Source organism: Halichoerus grypus, chromosome 4 (genome assembly GCF_964656455.1).
Source record: "Halichoerus grypus chromosome 4, mHalGry1.hap1.1, whole genome shotgun sequence".
Taxonomy (NCBI): domain Eukaryota; kingdom Metazoa; phylum Chordata; class Mammalia; order Carnivora; family Phocidae; genus Halichoerus; species Halichoerus grypus.
This window is the reverse complement of record NC_135715.1, coordinates 187,377,789-187,397,802: the sequence shown is the minus strand read 5'-3', so window position 1 is coordinate 187,397,802 and position 20,014 is coordinate 187,377,789. Positions and strand designations below refer to the sequence as shown.

The 20,014-nt window shown below is 44.0% G+C and overlaps 1 protein-coding gene across 10 annotated transcripts in view; it reads left to right on the top strand.

Annotated features, from left to right (window-relative positions):
• Positions 1-20,014, top strand: part of USP40 (ubiquitin specific peptidase 40) — a 78,165-nt gene that overhangs the window by 41,669 nt on the left and 16,482 nt on the right. For 8 of the 10 annotated variants that reach the window (XM_078071475.1, XM_078071476.1, XM_078071474.1 and 5 more), the window contains 8 exons: positions 649-983; positions 4,212-4,335; positions 5,753-5,810; positions 11,375-11,428; positions 12,171-12,259; positions 13,686-13,772; positions 17,891-17,927; positions 19,719-19,783. In XM_078071475.1, coding sequence (XP_077927601.1) covers positions 649-983; positions 4,212-4,335; positions 5,753-5,810; positions 11,375-11,428; positions 12,171-12,259; positions 13,686-13,772; positions 17,891-17,927; positions 19,719-19,783 — 849 coding nt within the window. Of the gene's footprint in view, positions 1-648; positions 984-4,211; positions 4,336-5,752; positions 5,811-11,374; positions 11,429-12,170; positions 12,260-13,685; positions 13,773-16,415; positions 16,847-17,890; positions 17,928-19,718; positions 19,784-20,014 lie in introns of those variants that run through there. The other 2 variants (XM_078071473.1, XM_078071481.1) reach the window with 2 other exon arrangements.

Here is a 20,014-nt window from a genome sequence, read left to right as displayed (position 1 = left end):
GCTCCTGCAGGAGGGTTCTGCGCATGCTCCCTGAGGGAGTTCAGGAGGGGGCAGGTAGCTACCCTGAGTTAGGGCGGAGACCTACAGGAGCGGAGGGGGTTCTCCAAGTCAGGAAAGGGGCGAGCAGCATCTTACCCACGCTGTGGTCTGTCCTTGGTCCGTCTCTTGTATTTCCAAGGCTTTTTTCTTCTTTTCTTTCCTGCTAAGGCTTTATTACCACTGCTGAGGACACCGTACATCTCTGTCTCCACTCCACATTGCTCTCCTAGAAAATAAAAGAAGGCTAAGAGAAAGTTTCAAAGGAAAAATCTATAAAGTTCTGATACATCTAAGACATTTCACTTAAGAAAAAAAGAGAATTCTCTGAGAGTAGTATTTTTTTTTAAGATTTTATTTATTTATTTGAGAGAGAGAGAGAGAGCATGAGAGGGGGGAGGGTCAGAGGGAGAAGCAGACTCCCCGCTGAGCAGGGAGCCCGATGTGGGACTTGACCCTGGGACTCCAGAATCATGACCTGAGCCGAAGGCAGTCGCTTAACCAACTGAGCCACCCAGGCGCCCTCTAAGAGTAGTCTTTTACTGTGTGATTACATTGACCTGATTTTGGCAAATAGAAACTATACTAATGGTTGTCTTGGTATTATTGTAGGTTGGTGGCATCCAGATTCCAACCGGGAGTGACTGTGAACCTCTGCTCTTAAATGTTCTTCATTTAGCAACAAGCGGCGAGGGGGAAAAGTGTCAGCAGTTGGTAGAGTCTCCACACGTCTTTCCATCCAATGCAGAAGTGGGCGCTGTGCTCACTGCCCTGGCAGTGCCCGTGGGTGTCCTCTTCGTCAGCGCCACGGACCCTGCCGGGGAAGAGAACTGGGTCGCTGTTCCCAAGGAAGACCTGAAGAAGACGTTCAGAGAGCAGGGCCTCAGGAACAAGAGCTCGGTTCTCGTTCAGGATTCTAGAGATGATAACAGGTACCCTGCTGAAACGTAAGAGAATCCCTTTTTAAGTTATTTTTATGATAGTTCTGTCGCTTAGAACTCGAAAGCTTTATTTTAATACTGATAATAGTTCAGTATTTTCCTTTTGTTTCTAAACATTGTGTCCTGGATATCGTATACAGGAGTGTTCTGGGTTAGGCAGCTTGGAGGAAGATGACATTATAATGCGATTTTTTAAAATTTTTATTTGTTGGTAAATGAGGTAACTAAATAATGTAGGTATAGGAGATATAATCTAGATTAGTTGTTTATAAAGCAGAATCTTGTCAAATGAATTCCGATTAGCACTTCCTACAAAACTGAAGGCACATTCACAAAGAAAGTTCCTGAATCTTTTCATGAGGAGGATATTAAGATCTGGCTAGATTTGTCTGTTTTGTCACAAGTCTCCCATAAGGCAATTGAGTTTTTCATTATAATCCTTTTTCTGAGTCTTGAGACCCTCCCAGCTGCCCAGAGAGGGCAGGTACGTGGGGGATCACGCTCTTGATTCCTGTGAGTCACACTGGAAGCTCAGAAGTGCTGCCTGTCTCCATTTTGTTGTCCACGTCTGTTATGCTACATTTCTGTGGTCAGTGTGTCCTGCCCTATAACCTTCCGGTTTCCATATATTAAAGACTTGAGGTTGCAAGCAACAAATTGTTCCCTGCTTGATCAGTCGGGAGTCTCCATTTTATCATTCATAGTGGCTGTGACCCAGAGGCAGAGCGCTTGGAACAGTCTTTATTTTGTATTTATCACTCTTTTCGGACAAGTATTTTCTGGGCATTTATTTCTGCACTTTGTTTATTTAATTTAAAAGTTTATTATATGTCCCTTTATAAAAAGTAATACATGTGGGGCGCCTGGGCAGCTCAGTCAGTTAAGTGTTGGACTCTTGATTTCGGCTCAGGTCACGATCTTGGGGTTGTAAGAGTGAGCCCCGCATCGGGCTCTACACTGAGTGTGGAGCCTACTTAAGGTTCTCTGTCTCCCTCTGCCCCCCCTAAAATTAAATTTAAAAAAAAGTAATATAGCACGTATTAGGACTTGGGAAATACAGAAGTGATGACAGGAGGCCCGAAACAGTGTCCCCTGTGCAGGGGCAGTCACTGTTAGCTTTCGTTCTGCCCTGAGCACAAATAATTGTTTTTTGTTGTTGTTGTTTTGAAGGTTTTTTTCTTTTGAAGCTTACTAATGATTATCTCATGGACGGTTATATCCTGCTTCCCCACCATGTCTGTAGACTCGTGGTGCGGCTACGTAGCAGTCGGTGTTGATTACCTACCCATGCTCCCGCGCCAGGCAGTCTGTGCAGGGGTGAGGACGAGCCGCCGGGGCTTGTTTCCAGCTTGATCACGTCCTGACAGTGCGACCCTGTGCAAGTCACCTCCTCTCCCTCTGCTCAGTTTCTTCTTCTGCAAAATGAGGATAGAAATGAGTCCCAGCTTCCTAGAACCGGAGGGTGTGGGCATTCAGTGCTTATAGAGAGTTTGCACGCTTTTGGTAAAAGGTGGCCGTGTCGTCCTCACTGTCCTCATCCAGTCATTCGCCACTTCAGGGTAGTCTTCAGGGAACATCTTTGTGCTTAAAACTTTGCTGTCTCGGGGCGCCTGGGTGGCTCAGTCGTTAAGCGTCCGCCTTCGGCTCAGGTCATGATCCCAGGGTCCTGGGACCGAGCCCCGCATCGGGCTCCCTGCTCGGCGGGGAGTCTGCTTCTCCCTCTCGCACTCCCCCCTGCTTGTGTTCCCTCTCTCGCTGTGTCTCTCTCTGTCAAATAAAATCTTTTAAAAAAACAAAAAACCAAAAACTTTGCTGTCTTTAGGATGTAGCCCTGGGTGGAACAGCTGAAATACAGAATAGCGTTGTGTTTCGGGACTCTGATACACACTCCCAAGAGGACTTCTCTGCCTGTGCATTGAGCGCATCTGTGTGAATTAGAAAGCCACTCCTTCCTCCAGACCCTGTACCACTATGTGGAGGAAAATTTTGTTAGAGCGAGACACCCTACTTGCTCTCGTAGGCCATCTGCTGTCGTAAAAGAAAACTGTAATAGGGTGCCTGGGTGGCTCAGTTGGTTAAGCGACTGCCTTCGGCTCAGGTCATGATCCCAGGGTCCTGGGACCGAGCCCCGCATCGGGCTCCCTGCTCGGCGGGGAGTCTGCTTCTCCCTCTCGCACTCCCCCCTGCTTGTGTTCCCTCTCTCGCTGTGTCTCTCTCTCTGTCAAATAAAATCTTTTAAAAAAACAAAAAACCAAAAACTTTGCTGTCTTTAGGATGTAGCCCTGGGTGGAACAGCTGAAATACAGAATAGCGTTGTGTTTCGGGACTCTGATACACACTCCCAAGAGGACTTCTCTGCCTGCGCATTGAGCGCATCTGTGTGAATTAGAAAGCCACTCCTTCCTCCAGACCCTGTACCACTATGTGGAGGAAAATTTTGTTAGAGCGAGACACCCTACTTGCTCTCGTAGGCCATCTGCTGTCGTAAAAGAAAACTGTAATAGGGTGCCTGGGTGGCTCAGTTGGTTAAGCGACTGCCTTCGGCTCAGGTCATGATCCTGGAGTCCCAGGATCGAGTCCCACATCAGGCTCCTGGCTCAGCGGGGAGTCTGCTTCTCCTTCTGACCCTCTCCCCTCTCATGCTTTCTCTCTCTCTCTCTCTCTCTCAAATAAATAAATAAAATCTTTAAAAAAAAAGAAAACTGTAATAAACATAGAAATATACGACGTGTAGGACGGGCATGATATACCCCTTAAATAAGGCACTTTTATGTAGCATCTGTGTATACAACTGTGCATGACTGTCCTGTTACTCAGCTGAATCTAGATCCTGGGGGTGGGCTTCTGGCATCAGTGCTGTGAAAGCTCGCCATGTGATTCCAGTGCGCAGGCCGAAGTCAGCAGCGGATTACTCCGTGACAACACTTCTCTTTGAAAAACATGGCAACGCAAAAAAACAAAACAAAAAATGTGGTAACAAATTATTTGTATAAGTCAGAGCATACTTGGAGTCCTGAAATAGACTCCATGCACAGCTGCCTAGCACTGCCCTAGAAAGATAGCTTTCTTAAAGCCAGCTCAGTAGACCTTGGTCACCTTTAATTAGTCACATCAAAGCACCCATGCAGAATTTTGGAAGTGGTACCTAAGGAAAAGTATTAATTTTCTGATCCTTTCTGATCCATAGAAGCACTGTGTAAAGACACATTTTTTAAAATGTCTTTATTCCTACAGTTTGTTGCTCAAACAAGGGAAATGGTTCGCTGGTATGAATGAGATCAACTGGCTCCAAGTTCAAAATTTATGTGAATTAGAATCCGAAGAGAAGCAAGTTAAAATATCAGCAACTGTGAACACAGTGAGTAGATTATAGTTCACGTCTGGTGGACAGTTTTCTAGTTTAACAGTGTTTGATTTAAAAAGCAGTACGTGAAATCTTCCAGAACGCTTGTCTCAGTGGGCTTCTAGATCTTAAGAAATCAACTTTTTGGGGCGCCTGGCTGGCTCAGTCGGTAGAGCACACAGCTCTTGATCTCAAGGTCATGAGTTCAGGCCCCACGTTGGGCGTAGAGCTTACTTTTTAAAAAAATGTGAGGGGAGGAAATCAACATTTTATTGTTAACATTTGATTACCACTCATATACCTGTATTAGCCCTTGGCATGTTTCAAGAAAATATGTGCCTTTTTTCCATCCGAGGCTACAATTAGAATGTAGGCTTTTACCTATTTAATTAGTTCATGGAATCCTCTAGCTTTGATAAATATAAAATGCCATTTTCCCACAATCCTTTCTCTATTTTTTAAACCAGGCAAATATGTTTTGGTTTTGTGTTGTGTTGTTTTTTGGTGCTTGTTTTTTTAAGCTTATCTTAAATTATTCTGCATCGTACTCTGTGCACTCTAAAGTCAGCTGCTCTTAAAAGGGAGTCCTTCAGTTTTCCACTTGAGGACTGTGACCCTGGTTTCCTTAAACATCATTCTGGGAAACATCTCTTTACATTCATGTGGTCTCTCAAGTCATTAAGTTTTTTTTTTTTTCTAGAACATCAAAAGAAACCTATTAGAATGTTTTCTATAAATATTCTAATTTCTTAGGGTGCATTAGTATTGGTTGGTATGGCAGATCTGCCACCCTGACCCTAAGTGGGAGGCTTTGGTGAAGTCTGGTTACTCCAGTCTCCGTTCCTTCTTGGTGCCGTGTGGGGCGCTGCTTGGAGGGTCCAGTCCGTGATTGCTGACATCACTTTTACCCCTAAATTTCCCATGCCCTAGAGGCAGTTAGCCTAAACTAAAAGGAAAAGAAAGAAAACAACGTAAAAGTAATTTAAACAAAAATTTTAAATAGTGCTCTTGGATTAGTGTTGCCCATCTTTATATTTTTTTATGCTCACTGGCCCTAAATTCATTATTCTTAACCTAAAGAAATACCATTAACTGCATTTTCTTTTGTTTGCTCTCATTAGAAAAGTTAGTGTGGGTTTTCAGCTTTTTGCCTTTGTAGCTAGGATTGTTTCTTTAGCTTTCCGTCTTTCTGTTCTGGTTACCATCGGTTTGGTAAAGGCTTAACTATTAAGATCCAGTTTTTGGTTTTAACTTGGTAGAAGAGAGGAAATGAATGTCAGAGATGGAAAAAAGTCTTTTTTCAAGTAGGCACAAACTTCTGTCCAGTAACCGGTAAGTCAGCTGAGCTGTGTACGCGTTCACTGACGGCCTCGGCGCCCTCCCCTCCCGTTGGTCTCATGCACACAGTCACTAGTTTATTTCTCTGTTGTAGGTGGTGTTTGATCTTCGAATTAAAGCCATAAAGGAACTAAAATTAATGAAGGAACTAGGTAATCACTTACGTTTGCTCTCGGGTTTTTTTGGTTTAATTTAGTTTTGTTTTGATTTTTGGTTAAAAAAAAATATGGCAGTACAGGGGCGCCTGGGTGGCTCAGTCGGTTAAGCGTCTGCCTTCGGCTCAGGTCGTAATCTCACGGTCCTGGGATCGAGCCCTGCGTTGGGCTCCCTGCTCAGTGGGGAGTGTGCTTCTCCCTCTGCCTCTCCCCTGCTTGTGCTCCCTCCCTCCCGCTCTCTCAAATAAATAAATAAAATATTTAAAAAGAAATATGGGAGTACAAAAAATAATTTAGAGAAAGTTCATGCACCTACCACCCCACATGGACAAATGTTAACGTTTTATCATGTCGTTATTGTTGTCTGAAACATTGCAAATAAAGTTAAAATTCTGTTTTCCTCCTCAGACCTCTTCTCTCTCCCTCCCCAAATGCAGTCAGTATATCTGATTTGGGTGTGTTCCGTATGCATTCGACTGTTCTGTTCACATTATGCTTCCGTATATAGGTGTATAGATAGTGTATATTGTACTTTCACATTTAAATTCTGTCATACAGAATATAACATTCTGAAACTCACTCTTCACTCGGCATTAGGTTTTTTTTTTTTTTTTTTTTTTTTTTTTTAATATTTTATTTATTTATTTGACAGAGAGAGAGCGAGAGAGGGAACACAAGCAGGGGGAGTGGGAGAGGGAGAAGCAGGCCTCCCGCGGAGCAGGGAGCCCGATGTGGGACTCGATCCCAGGACCCTGGGATCATGACCTGAGCCGAAGGCAGACGCTTAACGACTGAGCCACCCAGGCGCCCGGCATTAGGTTTTCTTTAACAGCTTTATTGAGGTATAATAACTCACATACCATCAAACACCCATTCTGTGGATAAGTCAGTGATGATTAGTGAACGTACAGAGTTGTACAGCCATGAGCACAATCCAGTTTTAGAACATTCCATTGCTCCAAAAAGATTCCTCGTGCCCCTTTTGCTTTCCAAGCCCCGACAGCCACTCATCTACTTTCTGTCTCTCTAGACTTACTTTTCTGGACATTTTAAGTAAATGGAACCATATAATATGAACTCCCTCATGTCTGACTTCTTTCACTTAGCATACCAGTTTTGAGGTTCATCCATGATTTAGTGTGTATCAGAAATGTGTTCCTTTTTATTGCTGACCAGTGTTCCATCGTATGGATGTATCACATTTTGTTTATTCATCCACCTCTTGATAGACATTTGGATTGTTTGGAGTTTGGAGGTTTTATGAATAATGCTGTTATACACATTTGCATGTAATTCTTTGTGTGGACATGTTTTCGGTTCTCTCGGGTAGATCTGCAGGATTGTAGTTGCTGGGTCATATGGCACATTTGTGTTTAACTTTATAAGAAACTGCCATTCTACTTTCCTGAGTGGATGAACCATCTATGTCCCCACTAGCCGTGTGCTAGCATTGCGGTTTTTCCACATCCTTGCCAGTATTTGTATCTGTCTTCTTGATTGTAACCACGCTAGTGGGTATGACTTAATCTCATTGTGTCTTTAATTGATTTTCCTAATGCGGTGGTGGTGAGCACTGTTGATGTGCTTACTGTCTATATATCTAAAGGATTCTCTTAAGAAGCTACTAGAACTAGGAAGTTTAACGAGAAGTCAAAATTAATACAAAAAATCCATTGTATGTTTACTAGCAACAGAAAAAAACGGGAAATGAAATTAGGAAAACATTTTAATAGCATAAGATATCATGAAATACTTGGGGATAAATTTATTGAGATATGTGTAGGACATATACACTGACAAGAAAATATCCCTGTGAAAAGTCAAAGAACATGTAAGTAAGTGGAACGATGCACCATGTTCCTGGATCAGAAAACATGACATTGTTAAGAAGTAAATTCTCCCAAAATCAATTTGTAAATTCAGTGCATCCTCACTCAGAATCCTAGCAGGGTGTGTGTGTGTGTGTGTGTGTGTGAGAAATTGACAAGCTGATTCACTTTACATGGAAATGCAAAGAACCTAGAGTATCCTAACAACTTGAGGGGAGAAGAGATCGGAAGAGTCACACTATCTGATTTCGGAATTCACGCTAAAGCTGTAGGCGTCAAGACAGTGGGTCCTAGCATAGGAGCAGACCTAGTGCAGGGGTCAGCAAGCTCTCTAGGCCAAAACCTGTTTCTGTGCAGTTGGTGAGCTAAGAATAGTTTTCACACTTCTAAAGGGCTCCTTTTCTGCAATAGAGATTGCATGTGGTTTTTGAGCCTCAAATATTTACATTGGAACTACACTGAGAATCCAGAAATAGGTGCAAATAAATGAAAGTCCCTTGACTTTCAACAAAAGTACTAAGGTATTCCCATGGGGAAAAACAGTGTATTTTCAACATAAGGTGCTGGACCGATTAGCTATCCGTGGATGCAAAGATGAACCTCTAGCTTTGCCTTACATCACGTAAAATACTAATTCAAAATGGACCATAGACCTAAATGTTAAAACCATTTCCATAAAATTTCTAGGAGAGAATTTATGAGAAAATCTTTGTTACTTTTATCATAAGGAAAAGGCTTTTTTTTTTTTTAGTTAGGAGTCCAGCACAAACCATAAAAGAAAAAAAACAATAAATTGGGCAATATCAAAATTTAAACTTCTGTACTTCAAAAGGCATTTAAAAAGGCAAGCCACAAATTGGGAGAAAAAAAATTTGTAGCACGTTTGACATAGACTTGCATCCAGGTTGTATAAAAAAAATACTTGTAACTTAATCAGAAGACAACTCAGCCCACATGGGGAAGACACTTGACAGAAGAACACCTACCTGTGGACGACCAGTAAGCGCAGGAAGGATGCTTAGTGTCGTTAGCCATGAAGCTGCTTAGCTGTCAGACTGAAACCGCAATGATATACCACCACACACCCAGTGGAATGGTTAGAATTAAAGGCCCAGCAAAACCAAGCATTAGCGAAGATGTGGAGCAGCTCCCACATACTGCGGCATGAGTGCAAAATGGTAAAGAGTTAGCTTGCTTCTTAGGAATTTAAACATTCACTTACCCGTCCTAGGTGCCTTACCCAAGAAGAATGAAACCATATCCTTACAAATACTCTATGTAAATGTTCATAATGGAAAGGTGGATACAGTCCAAAAGTCCATAAGGCAGTGAATGGGTGAGCAGATTGTGTCGTAGCGTAACAACAGGAGGTTGTTCATCAGCACGAGCTTCGAGCTACCACCACCTGCAAAACACGGGTGACTCTCAAAGCAGAAGCCGGACACAAAAGAGCACATACTCTTATGACTCCACTTACGTGAAATTTTCAGAACAGAAAACCCATGCTTTAGTGACGGGGCGGAAAATTGGATTGCGGGGGGAGGTTGACTGCAGAGTGGCATGAGGGAATTTTGGGGGTGATGCAAATCCTATCTCAGTTTACTGGTTGTTGCTGAGTGTTTAGATCAGACTCTGTACACTTAAACACGACGTGTTTTATTGTAACTTACACCTCAAATTGACTAAAAGCGTATGGTTTATTAAAATGAATAGTTTGTCATCTTCCCGTGAAACAGGTCTCCCTTCTTTCACTCTTGCCCCCCCTGAACTGTTCTCCTTCTAGCAAGTGATCTTCTTAAATGGAGGTGAATGAGATCCTATCACCCCTCTGCTTAGCGCCCTGTAGTGCTTGTCCATCGCACGCAGGCTCCTTCCTCAACCCGGCCTTCAAGAACCGGCCTCGTCTGACCACGGCCTCGCAACCTCCTGTGGTCCCCTCTCCTGCTTCACACACTTCCCACGCTGGCTTTCAGAGGTTCTAGTGCGCCAGTGCTCCCGCCGCACCCCTCGGCGCCCCACTTCTCAGTGGGGTCCTCTCCCTGAACTCTGTCTCTTCCTTCCTCTCTGCTGACTTCAGCCACCCACTTGCCCTGAGCTAAAATGTTACTTGCCGTCGTCCCTGAGTGCTCAATCTCAGCTAACGTCCGTTTTCTTCTCCTGGTACCTCATACGCTCACGCCTCACTGCCCGTGCTTCGTGTGGCGAAGGCCCACCTCCTCCGTCAGACGAGACGGCAGAGTCCGTGGCTGTTTCTCCTCACTGCTCTGCTGTCCGCTTCTGGTCGGCGCCTGGCACGTGGAAGACACAGTTTGTGAACTGAAAGAATACTTTAAGGAGGCAGTGTTGAGATGCATTTTTTAAATTGAAGAACTCTTCGTAAGCTGTTTCAGTGGTTGGGAAATGTGTATTAGAATGGTTTGTCAGCTGCACGGTACCGCTGTGTAACATGTAGACCTCTGGAATCTCAGCGATTTGTTGTGGCCTGATAAGAGTGCAGACTCAGAAGGCCCCCGTCATCCTTGTCCTCCCAGGAGGCCTTACCCCTCCTCCCAGGCCCCCACTCCTATCCGGCTTTGTAAGGATTCCGTTTGGACTCAAAACCTGGAGCGCTCCTTCCCACAAAGCCAGAATCTTCACACCTGCAAAAATAGGGCCCACTGGCCCTAATCCATTTAATAAGCATAAAAATCACCTAACAAATTTTACATAGAGGCAGTCTGCACGAATTTCAGTTACCATGGCTCATTACGTAACGTCAGCCGCCCAACAGCATGGTTCCAATGTCTGCTACGCTGCACGTGAACGGAGTAATTGCATGAAGTGCAAACTTTGCTACTAGCTCTTCATTCCACAGGTCGCTACGTAAATAGCAGATGTGCATCAGGATCGGTGACCGATTACCTCCCTCTGGAGTGTCTGGTATTCACTGCACCACAGCCAAGGGTGTGGCCTGTTGTCCCCTTTCTCCCACCGTAAGGCCACGTGACATCTTGCACTCATGGCTAAGCGACTCGCTTCGCAGAGGTGAAGGTGCAGCTGGGAAGGTCTACAGAGGCCTAGAAGAAATAGCTGGCCGGGGGAATGTTGGCACTGCTGTCTCTCCGGAGACTAGATATGCAGCCAGGGGACACGAAAGTGGTTGTGACAGGACGACGATATCCCTGAGGAGGTGATGCTGGCCAAAACCCTCATGTTCAAGGAGCCTCCTGCAGACCCTTCATGAGGTTGAAAGCACAAAACAGGAAATTTGGGAAGCAGAGCAAACTTAGAGGATGACGGTTCACTCGGGGATAGAAAAGATCCTCACTCGGTATTGTAAGCTCTACGGCAAGAAGCGAGCCCTGTGTAAACTAGACTTGATGTTTTTTACAAAAAAAAAAAAATTCTCAAATGTTTCTAGTGTTTTAACTTGCGGTGTAAATACTAATTTTGCTATTTCTTAAATTTGACTGTACATGTGTAACGGAGATTTAACTGTTGTAACAACAGTGTTGAGAGGTCCCAGGACAGCTGCAGTGTCCTCACGGTGACTGAGCTGGCCTCGCGTGGTTTCGGCATGGCAAGCCTTCTCGTGGCCCTGTGCGAACTGAAGACTGCTTGTACTTGGGGTTTTTTTTTTTTTGATTGTTGGGGGTTTTTTGTTTTGTAGCTTATTGTAGCTTTCTGCTAATTGCAACAGTAGAGCATCTCTAGTTTTTTTTGGTGCACTAACCAGCTTCTTTTTATTTGTAGCTGAGAACAGCTGTTTGAGATCTATTGATAGAAATGGGAAGCTGCTTTGTCCAGGTAAATCTTTGTGGTAGCCTTCAAATACGGACACACGCTCACACCATCAATCTTTCTTATTTAAATGGTGGCTTCCAGTACCTAATATCCTTAAATTACCTTTTAGAAACTAATTTATTAGACATATTATTGTCTCAGTGCTGTCTTCACGTATTACAGAAAATCATAACCAGAAATTCAAACACTTCTGTTTTCTAAAGGAAAACACCTATCTTTCTGATGAGCTGATCCTCATTTTAGGCAATTATTTTGATCGAGTTGTATCTTTTCTAGATTCATTGTCAAAGTGTTTGTATTGCTCATGTTACTGTGATAAGAGTTGTAGAATAGACTTTGTTCTCACCTCTGCATCATGTCATTAGACTTAATTTAACTGATGGTCACCACAGCAGCTTTGAATGTGGAAGAGGCTGGTCCATCGTTCATGAATCAATTCGGAGTAGCTAGCTTTTAATCCAAGTAAACAATGGCTCTTTGATTCTTATTAAGTATGAATCTAAAACATTCATAGCTGCCTCTTATTTCTTAGCATTGTTGTACAGATAGGAAGATAGATCCTGGAGTGTGGAAATTGAAAATCAAACATAACTGTAATGTAGGTCATCCTTTTGCATGGAGTACATCTCATATTTTTTCTTTCTTGACATTCTTGATTTTCAAAGGAAGGCTGATTTCAGTATATTATTTTGCCCAGAGAGGTAGGAATTAATAACATTCATCCTGTTCTCCACATTCTTTGTAGTGCCAGACAGTTACACTTTGAAGGAAGCAGAACTGAAGATGGGGAGTTCACTGGGACTGTGTCCTGGAAAAGCGCCAACTTCCTCTCAGGTAACGTGGGGTCTACCTGACAGAACGAGATCAAGCTTCCCAGAATCAGAAGTTCTTAATTTTGTGATTCTTACCTTAACTACTGCACCCAGTAATCATTTTTCTTAGAAGTTTTTTCTTTCTTAAACGATACCTTGTATGTTAGGCATACAAAGAACCATCTAGTTCTTTGTGTTTAAATCAAAAATATCAATAAATAAAATCTTAAAAAAAAAAAAAAGGACGCCTGGGTGGCTCAGTCGGTTAAGCAGCTGGCTTCGGCCCGGGTCATGATCCCAGGGTCCTGGGATCAAGTCCCACATCGGGCTCCTTGCTCAGCAGGGAGCCTGCTTCTCCCTCTCTCTCCCTCTGCTTGTGCTCTCTCTGTCAAATAAATAAAATCTTTAAAAAAAAAAAATCAAAAATACCAATGTCAGAGCATATTCATAAGGTTCTTTTTCTGTGAGAATTTTGTGGTTAAGGGGGACTTTTAAAGTTGGCCACCTGTTTGAACCATCCTGTTTCAGAAATTCTAAGCAGCACCCCTTTTCCCCACATTTCGCCATCTGCAGGGTTAGGACCCATGTTACAGTCAGCGACCTCTGAGTGCAGCAGCTGCACTGTTTCTCCCCCTTAGTGGCACAGGAAGTGGTGAGGGACAACCAGCGGCATCTTACATGTAATGAAATAGAGCATATGGATTTGGGACTGAATTACTCTCTGCAGTAATACAATTGTCTCATAGCAGCTTTGTTTTGAATCGGTCCTCGTTTTCTGTATAAAGTATTAGGTCTGCCAGAAGCCCTACGTGTTCAGTAAAGTTTCATTACAGTCCAAAATTCACAGGGTTCTTACCGATAAGACTCTGTTTCGCCGGAGCTGGACTCCTGTCAGGATCCCTGTAGTTCCCGGATGCACTTCTTTAGTTTCCCAGCTGCCGCCTCTTTAATTTGTTCTTCCCCTGAACTTGGCCACGTAGGAATGTATGACAAGCTGGGAGGAGGGAAACGTGACAGGTGAGATGGAGTTCGAAAGGAAAGGGAGGGCCGTAAGGAGCTGAACTGACAGGTGATCAGATTCCCTGGACAGAAAATAAGATCACAGCCAAATGACAGAGAAAACCCAGTTAATGCTTACAGCGTGTGGCCGATCCCTTTGAGGAGTGACCAAGAAAGAAATGAAGATCATGGTGGGATAAATAATATCTGGGAGAGAGAAACAATGATCTAACACCTGTGGGAGTGGAAACACGTGTGAAGCATCTTAATGTTTCTGGATCGTCGAGATTATTGTTTAAATTGCAACATTAAATTACCCAGCATCTTTATTTTTATATGATAAGATTTTTATTAAAATTTCATGCACCATTAGCTTTTTTTTTTTTGGAAGCAGGTAATACATTTATAGAATTTTAAAATTTAGATTAAATTGCATTCATTGATCTTAGCTGTTCCTGTTTTTCACTGTGGGGAGTGATGTTCAGCCTGGTACAGAGATGGAGATCATAGTAGAAGAAACAATATCTGTGAGAGATGTAAGTAATTTTACTTTTTCTGGTGTGGGGAGAGGTCTGTGGGCATTTGGTATGGGGAGCCATGGTAACCCGTGTTCGGATTTTGAGGTCCTGAGGCTAGGGTTCACATAATATACTTTAGAGAATTCTGTGCATTCACTAAATGAGTAGTTTTGGGAACTTGAAAATTGGTGAACAGCCCAAATTTTTAAAATAAGATTATCATCTTTTTTTTTCTGATTATCAGTAATACTTGTTTATTATAGAAATTTGGGCTACACAGAAATGGAGTAAAAGAAAAAATTAAAACCCCTCATTATCCTTTATCCCACTAATATTAACATTTTGGCATATTTCCTACTGGTGTTTTTAGGGATACACATACGTAATCACACCCCCGGGCGTGAATGTGTGTGTGTGTATGTATGGGGTAATAATTATGGTAGCATCATGGAGAACTAGGACTTTCAGTCTTGGAAAATGGAGAGACACATAGCATTGGGGTAGTTGAGTAGAGCCTGTACTCCTGAATTTGAATCAGAAGAGTCAGAATGAACTTGATGTTTGTTTTTTAAAATGTTTTCTAGCTCTTCCCCCTGAAACAGCTTAGACACAGTGACCAACCTGGTGGGAGCAAGCACCCCAGCACCCAGATTGTGGTTGCTAAATACCACTTCCTACTGGAAGGAATCAGGGCTTCTTGGAGTAGCGGCTGGGTCTGTATCTAGGTCAGGGACGTGTCAGGTGAGCCTGGAACATCTTACCCTGACAGAAGCAGTAACGCTAGCAAAGATTGCTGGGATCTGCGGAGAAACTCAGGAGCCAGCTTGAAGAGGCTCCTGCTAGTCACACATGAGACAGTTTGAGCCTTCGTGGGAATAATAATAAACTGATTACTATGCATACTTAAAATCCACGAGTTCCTAAGTGATCCTAAAAAGACCATCTTCACTGGTTACGCAGAGTGGGTGCTGGGGAACCGTAAGGAGAAGGGCCAAGCGTTTATCCGTGTTCCTTTTGGAAGCTGTGCTGCGGGGTAACCAGACAGATGATGAGAAGGTGTTTTGATAGACATATCTCAGCTAGTAAATAAGATGAAAGAATTTTAAACTATTGCGGTTATTTTAACTCCTAATGAATTAATGTGTCTAAACAGTGATCCTGAAAGACTGCTCACAATCCAAAAAGAGTAACACGCACACATTACAGTAGTTCAAAATGATACCCATGCTCTTCTTGCCAAAATAAAACAAAACGAAGTGGACCTGAGCTCCTGGGTCTGAGGGTCACTTTCTAAGAAGTACAGGGGGACAGAGGGGACGTGTTACCGCAGCCCAGGGCGACCGTCTGCACAGTCCCGAAGGGACTCAGGAGACAAGAGGGCAGGTGCAGTGTGTGCACTTTTATTTGGCTCTTGATACAAACCAGGAAAACCTTAGTTACAGTGTAAGAGAGACTAAGGGAAATGGGGGCTGGGGGCAACTGGCTGACTCAGTCGGTGGAACGTGTGACTCTTGATCTTGGGGTTGTGAGTTCGAGCTCCACGTCAGGCATAGAGATTACTTTAAAAAGGTAGGGAATATGAACACCAACTGGGTATTTGTTATTAAGGAATTCTTAAGTTTTTTCAGATGTCGTAATTGTTTCAGGCTTATGTTTTTTAAAAGAATGTTTATCTTTTAGAGATGAGTGCTAAATATTAATAAATGATATGAGAGTTGACATTCTTGTCTCAAAGCACCTGGGGGCAGGGGGCGGGACAGGAAATGGGTGGGAGTGTGGCACACAAGACGGGCCACGGCAGTCACGGAGGTTGGGTGGTGGGTACCAACAGCTCACGTTTACCACTCTCTCTGCATGTGTTTGAAATTGTCCACAACAAAACACTTTTTAAATTTTTTTTTTTTCTACTTTTTGTTACCTGCTGTAAATATTTTCCTAGGTTTTCATTTAGCTTTTAACTTTTTGGTGCTTTTCATGTCAAAGACAGGAGGCCGCAGAACGTTTCAGAGGAGCAAAGTGTCTGTCTGTCTGCTCTCGAGCCCACTGTGGGCAGACTCACTCCCCTCCACGTGGCTGGGTCCCGTGAGCCGTTCTCCGTTGTCCTCTGACGCGATCGATGCCTCTCTGGGCCTTGAAACGCTTCTGTCACTTGGCTCAGGAAGACCACAGCTCCTCACGGTCCCCCCACGTCACAGGCCCAGCCCTCCACAGTTTGCGCTCTTCTGTCTCCCTTAGACTGGACCTCGGCCCTGCGCTCTGTGCTTGTGTGACCAGCTGCTACTTGGTTGTCTCATGGCCCTCCCCCTGCTGTGTGACCCCCGTCCTGTCTCGCACGCACCTCACGTTTCCCTCGTCAGCCGATGGTAGCAGCTCCATTTCTCTGCTCGCTCGGGCCGGAACACCAGGGAGTCATCCTCGATTCTTTTCTGTTTCACATCCAGGTTTTCAGGAAATCTCCCATCACGGTTCACATCTCATTCCCTCCACTGCCACACCTTGGTCACCTCTCCTCTGGATTATTCCAGCAGCTTCCTGACGGATCTTTTTCTTTCCAGCCTGGCATTTCCCCAGGGTCTGTTCTTACAGAGACGTTGAGTGGTCCCTTCCCTTCCTGTCCTGATAGCCCTCATGTGCTTCCCCCTGTCTCTCGGGGTCCCAGCCAGAGGCCCCAAGCGCTTGCTCTGCTGAGCCACATCGGCCTCCATGCTCTGGTCCTCCCCAGCGCACAGCTGAGGTGAATGCCCACCTGGTCGTTTTCTTAAGTAACGGAAGCTGTCCTCGGCTGCAGCCTTGCTCCCATTCCCTGTGTTTTACTGGATTGTGCTCTCATTGCTGTCCTTTTCTAAACAACCTATAGGTATATTTTGAAGTCTTTTCTGTTCTTAATCATACAAGTAATCATGGACTTATTCTTTAAACTCCAGTGGGGTGGGTTATAGCTAAAAATCCTTCTTGATCCCCAGCCTACCCTAGCCCCTCAGCCAGACGTCTACATGGTCTCGGGATGGTGAGATCTGACCACACCAGCGAGCGTGTGTCCTTCCAGACCTTTGGTGCACTCATACCGGCTCGGGGACAAATGAGCTGGACTTGTTCGTATGCTTTCTTTTAAATCATAAATGGGATCACGCTGCATGTGTACTAGAACTTTGTTTCACTTCAAATTTATAGAGGTCTTTTAAGACTATAGGGGCTCCTGGGTGGCTCAGTCGTTAAGCATCTGCCTTCGGCTCAGGTCATGATCCCGGGGTCCTGGGATCGAGCCCCGCATCGGGCTCCCTGCTCGGCGGGAAGCCTGCTTCTCCCTCTCCCACACCCCCTGCTTGTGTTCTCTCTCTCGCTGTGTCTCCCTCTGTCAAATAAATAAATAAATTCTAAAAAAAAAAAAAGACTGGTACATATAAATCCATTTTATCTTTTAAGACCTCTCATAGTTTATTTAAGTGTTCCTCTGTTTGTGGGTATTTTGATCCTTTGCTCTTTTTCTTACTCCAAGCAGTACAGTAGTAATCTTCCTTATTACTTGCTTCCTTCTGTGCTAGTGTAGTATAATTCAAGTTTTATTTACTCTTCCCGTAGATTTATAGGTAGGCAAAAGAGTAGGTTTTCCCCCCAAGGAAGTTGGGAGTTTCTGATTTTTACTATTGTTATTGAAACTTCTGTTAGTCGTGTGTCGCTTGTTGCTTTCTGCCGTGGGATCACCGCCGCACGGGTCTCTCCCTGAGTTCATAGACGGCCAGTTGTATCTCTTGGGTGCTGTGTAAAGGCTAATCTCCTTTTGTAGGACTCAGAGGTTAATGTGTATCTATGAAACCAGCCTCATCAGTCCTGTCCGGTCCAAACCGCAGTGTTGGTCCCCATGAGCAGAAGGCTATGCTGCGGACCTGGGTGTGGGTGAGCCGCATCTACGTCTCGGATGCAGACACCTGCAGCTTCGTCCCCCTCCCGGGTTGGCCCTTTTAGCTCTTAGGAAGCCGAGCTTCCTCAGATCATCTTAACTGTGTACATCCTTATCCCTTCAGGAATTATAATAAGACAGATAGGCCCAGGGTCTAAAAGGGGCATCTCTCCCAATACTGTACCTCAGAAACAGAGAATTAATGAACGTGGTTTTTCTTTTTTTTTTTTTTGAACAGTGTTTGAAGCTCATGCTGGAGAAGTCTGGCCTACCGGGTAAGTTCCACACCATGACGATGTCACTTATCTCTGTCCTGATAAGTTGTAAGTTATGTCTTTATAATAAGGGCCTGGTGACAGCCCTTCAGGTTTGTGCGCACACACGGTGCATTCTGCTGGTTCCTGTGTGCGAGCGAACAGAAAGCTCGCTATGCGTCAGCTGCTGCGAGTACGGAGAACCTAGACAGCCTCCAGCACAGGCTCCGAGGAGACGCAGCTAGGATTTCTGCCCTCTGGAATTACCCAGGCCCTTCGCTGATTTTTTTCTTTTTAACTTCATTGATTCAGAATCTCAGTGCATTGTGTTTTGTGCCAGTATTTCTGTGGTGTACATTAGGGAATGTAATAGGAAAAATCCAGGCTGTATTTGAAGTAGCTCCCCGGGGGGGAATCATGCGGGAGGGCTCCCAGGGGCGTCCCGCCGCTCCCCTTAGAGCGTTGGCTGTCAGCAGACCACGCTGCGCTGAAGCCTGAGGCGCCGCTACCGAAGGGAGGTGGCAGGCCTTGCACACCAGCCACCCTTCTAGGAGCCAGCAGCCTCCGTGCGGGGACCAGCACCCACCCCCAGCCCGCAGATGACAAGACAGACGCTGAGAATGGTTAAGGGTTTACCCAGAGTTGTACAGCGAGTAGTTAAGCCTCTCTGCTTTCAGGACCCACGTTCTTCCTTCCACGTTATGCTGCGAAGAAGGAACGGTGTTCGCCTTTAACTTATTGGTGGGGTTTGGTTTTGTTTTTTAAACACACTTACAGGGGCACCTGGGTGGCTCAGTCGGTTAAAGCGTCTGCCTTCGGCTCAGGTCGTGATCTCAGGGTCCTGGGATTGAGCCCCATGTCAGGCTGCCTGCTCAGCCGGGAGCCTGCTTCTCCTTCTCCCTCTGCCTCTCCCCATGCTTGTGCTTTCTCTCTCTCAGATGAATAAAGTGTTTAAAAAAACACTTAGATTAAGTTAAATATTAATACAGTTCTTACTGTATTTAAAACTAGAACTAATGGTAAGAGAGGGCCTGCAAAGAACAGTATGGTAAGGATTTAAGATCTGTGTGGCCTGTGCGGGATCAGTGTTAGATCTGTGTTTACTCCTTTGGCTGTAGCTTCTCTTGGCGGGTGGGGTGGCTGTTTATAAGACATTGCTTTTTTTTTTTTTTTTCCAATAACCAGGATTTCCAACTTTTGCTCTATTCAGCTTCTGTCGCCGCTTCAAAAAATTTCTTTCCCATTTCATCAGTATAGCAAGCATATTGAGAGAAGTCTAATTAAAGACTGTTTAACGTTCATAAATGTTCATTTATACCAACTTCATTAAAATGCTATTTCAAAAACACTATTTTTGTTAGATTAACTGATAAGTGGATAGGAACAGTTTGGTTGTGCACATTATCAGTTGCTAAGAGATATTAGCCTCTACTTTCAACCAAGACCATGAAATAAAACAACTTCATAATGATTTTAGAAGAGATTCTGTGCCTAGACATACAGATACCTGTATTCTGTGTGATGTGTGTGCACGTGTAAATGATGAAGGTATAATGTAGACGTTGTGTAATAGTAGCAGGTGTTAACCTGTTTGCAAGTAGCAGATCTTGGTGGAATAGAGAGGAAATTAACCAAACTGGAGGAACCACCTAATTTTTTTCATGCCTGGAAGAGAGAATTTACTTTAAAAATTAGTTAATAGTTACTTGCTCAAATGCCATTTGATATTCGTTCATCCAGAAGGGTCATTACTGACAAACTCTTAAAAATATATTCTTGATTTCTTTTATCCTGATTTTGATTCTTTCACAGGAGACACGTGGCATTTACGAAAAATGGATTGGTGTTACGAAGCTGGAGAGCCTTTATGTGAAGAAGTAAGATTATTGTTACACATTTTGCTCTTAGAAATGACTGTGTTTGTGTTTCATCCAGGATACTCACCCTCACCCCACTGGTGAATAAATTCTAGAGAAAACTTTAATTTTTTTTAGGATACAAAAGTCCGTACCTGGTAGGTCTTTGCTAAAATCAGAGGGGAAGTCTTAGCCTAATGGGAACGTTTCTCATGTCTCTGTTAAGTCCTCTTTTGACTTAAGAAGAGTATG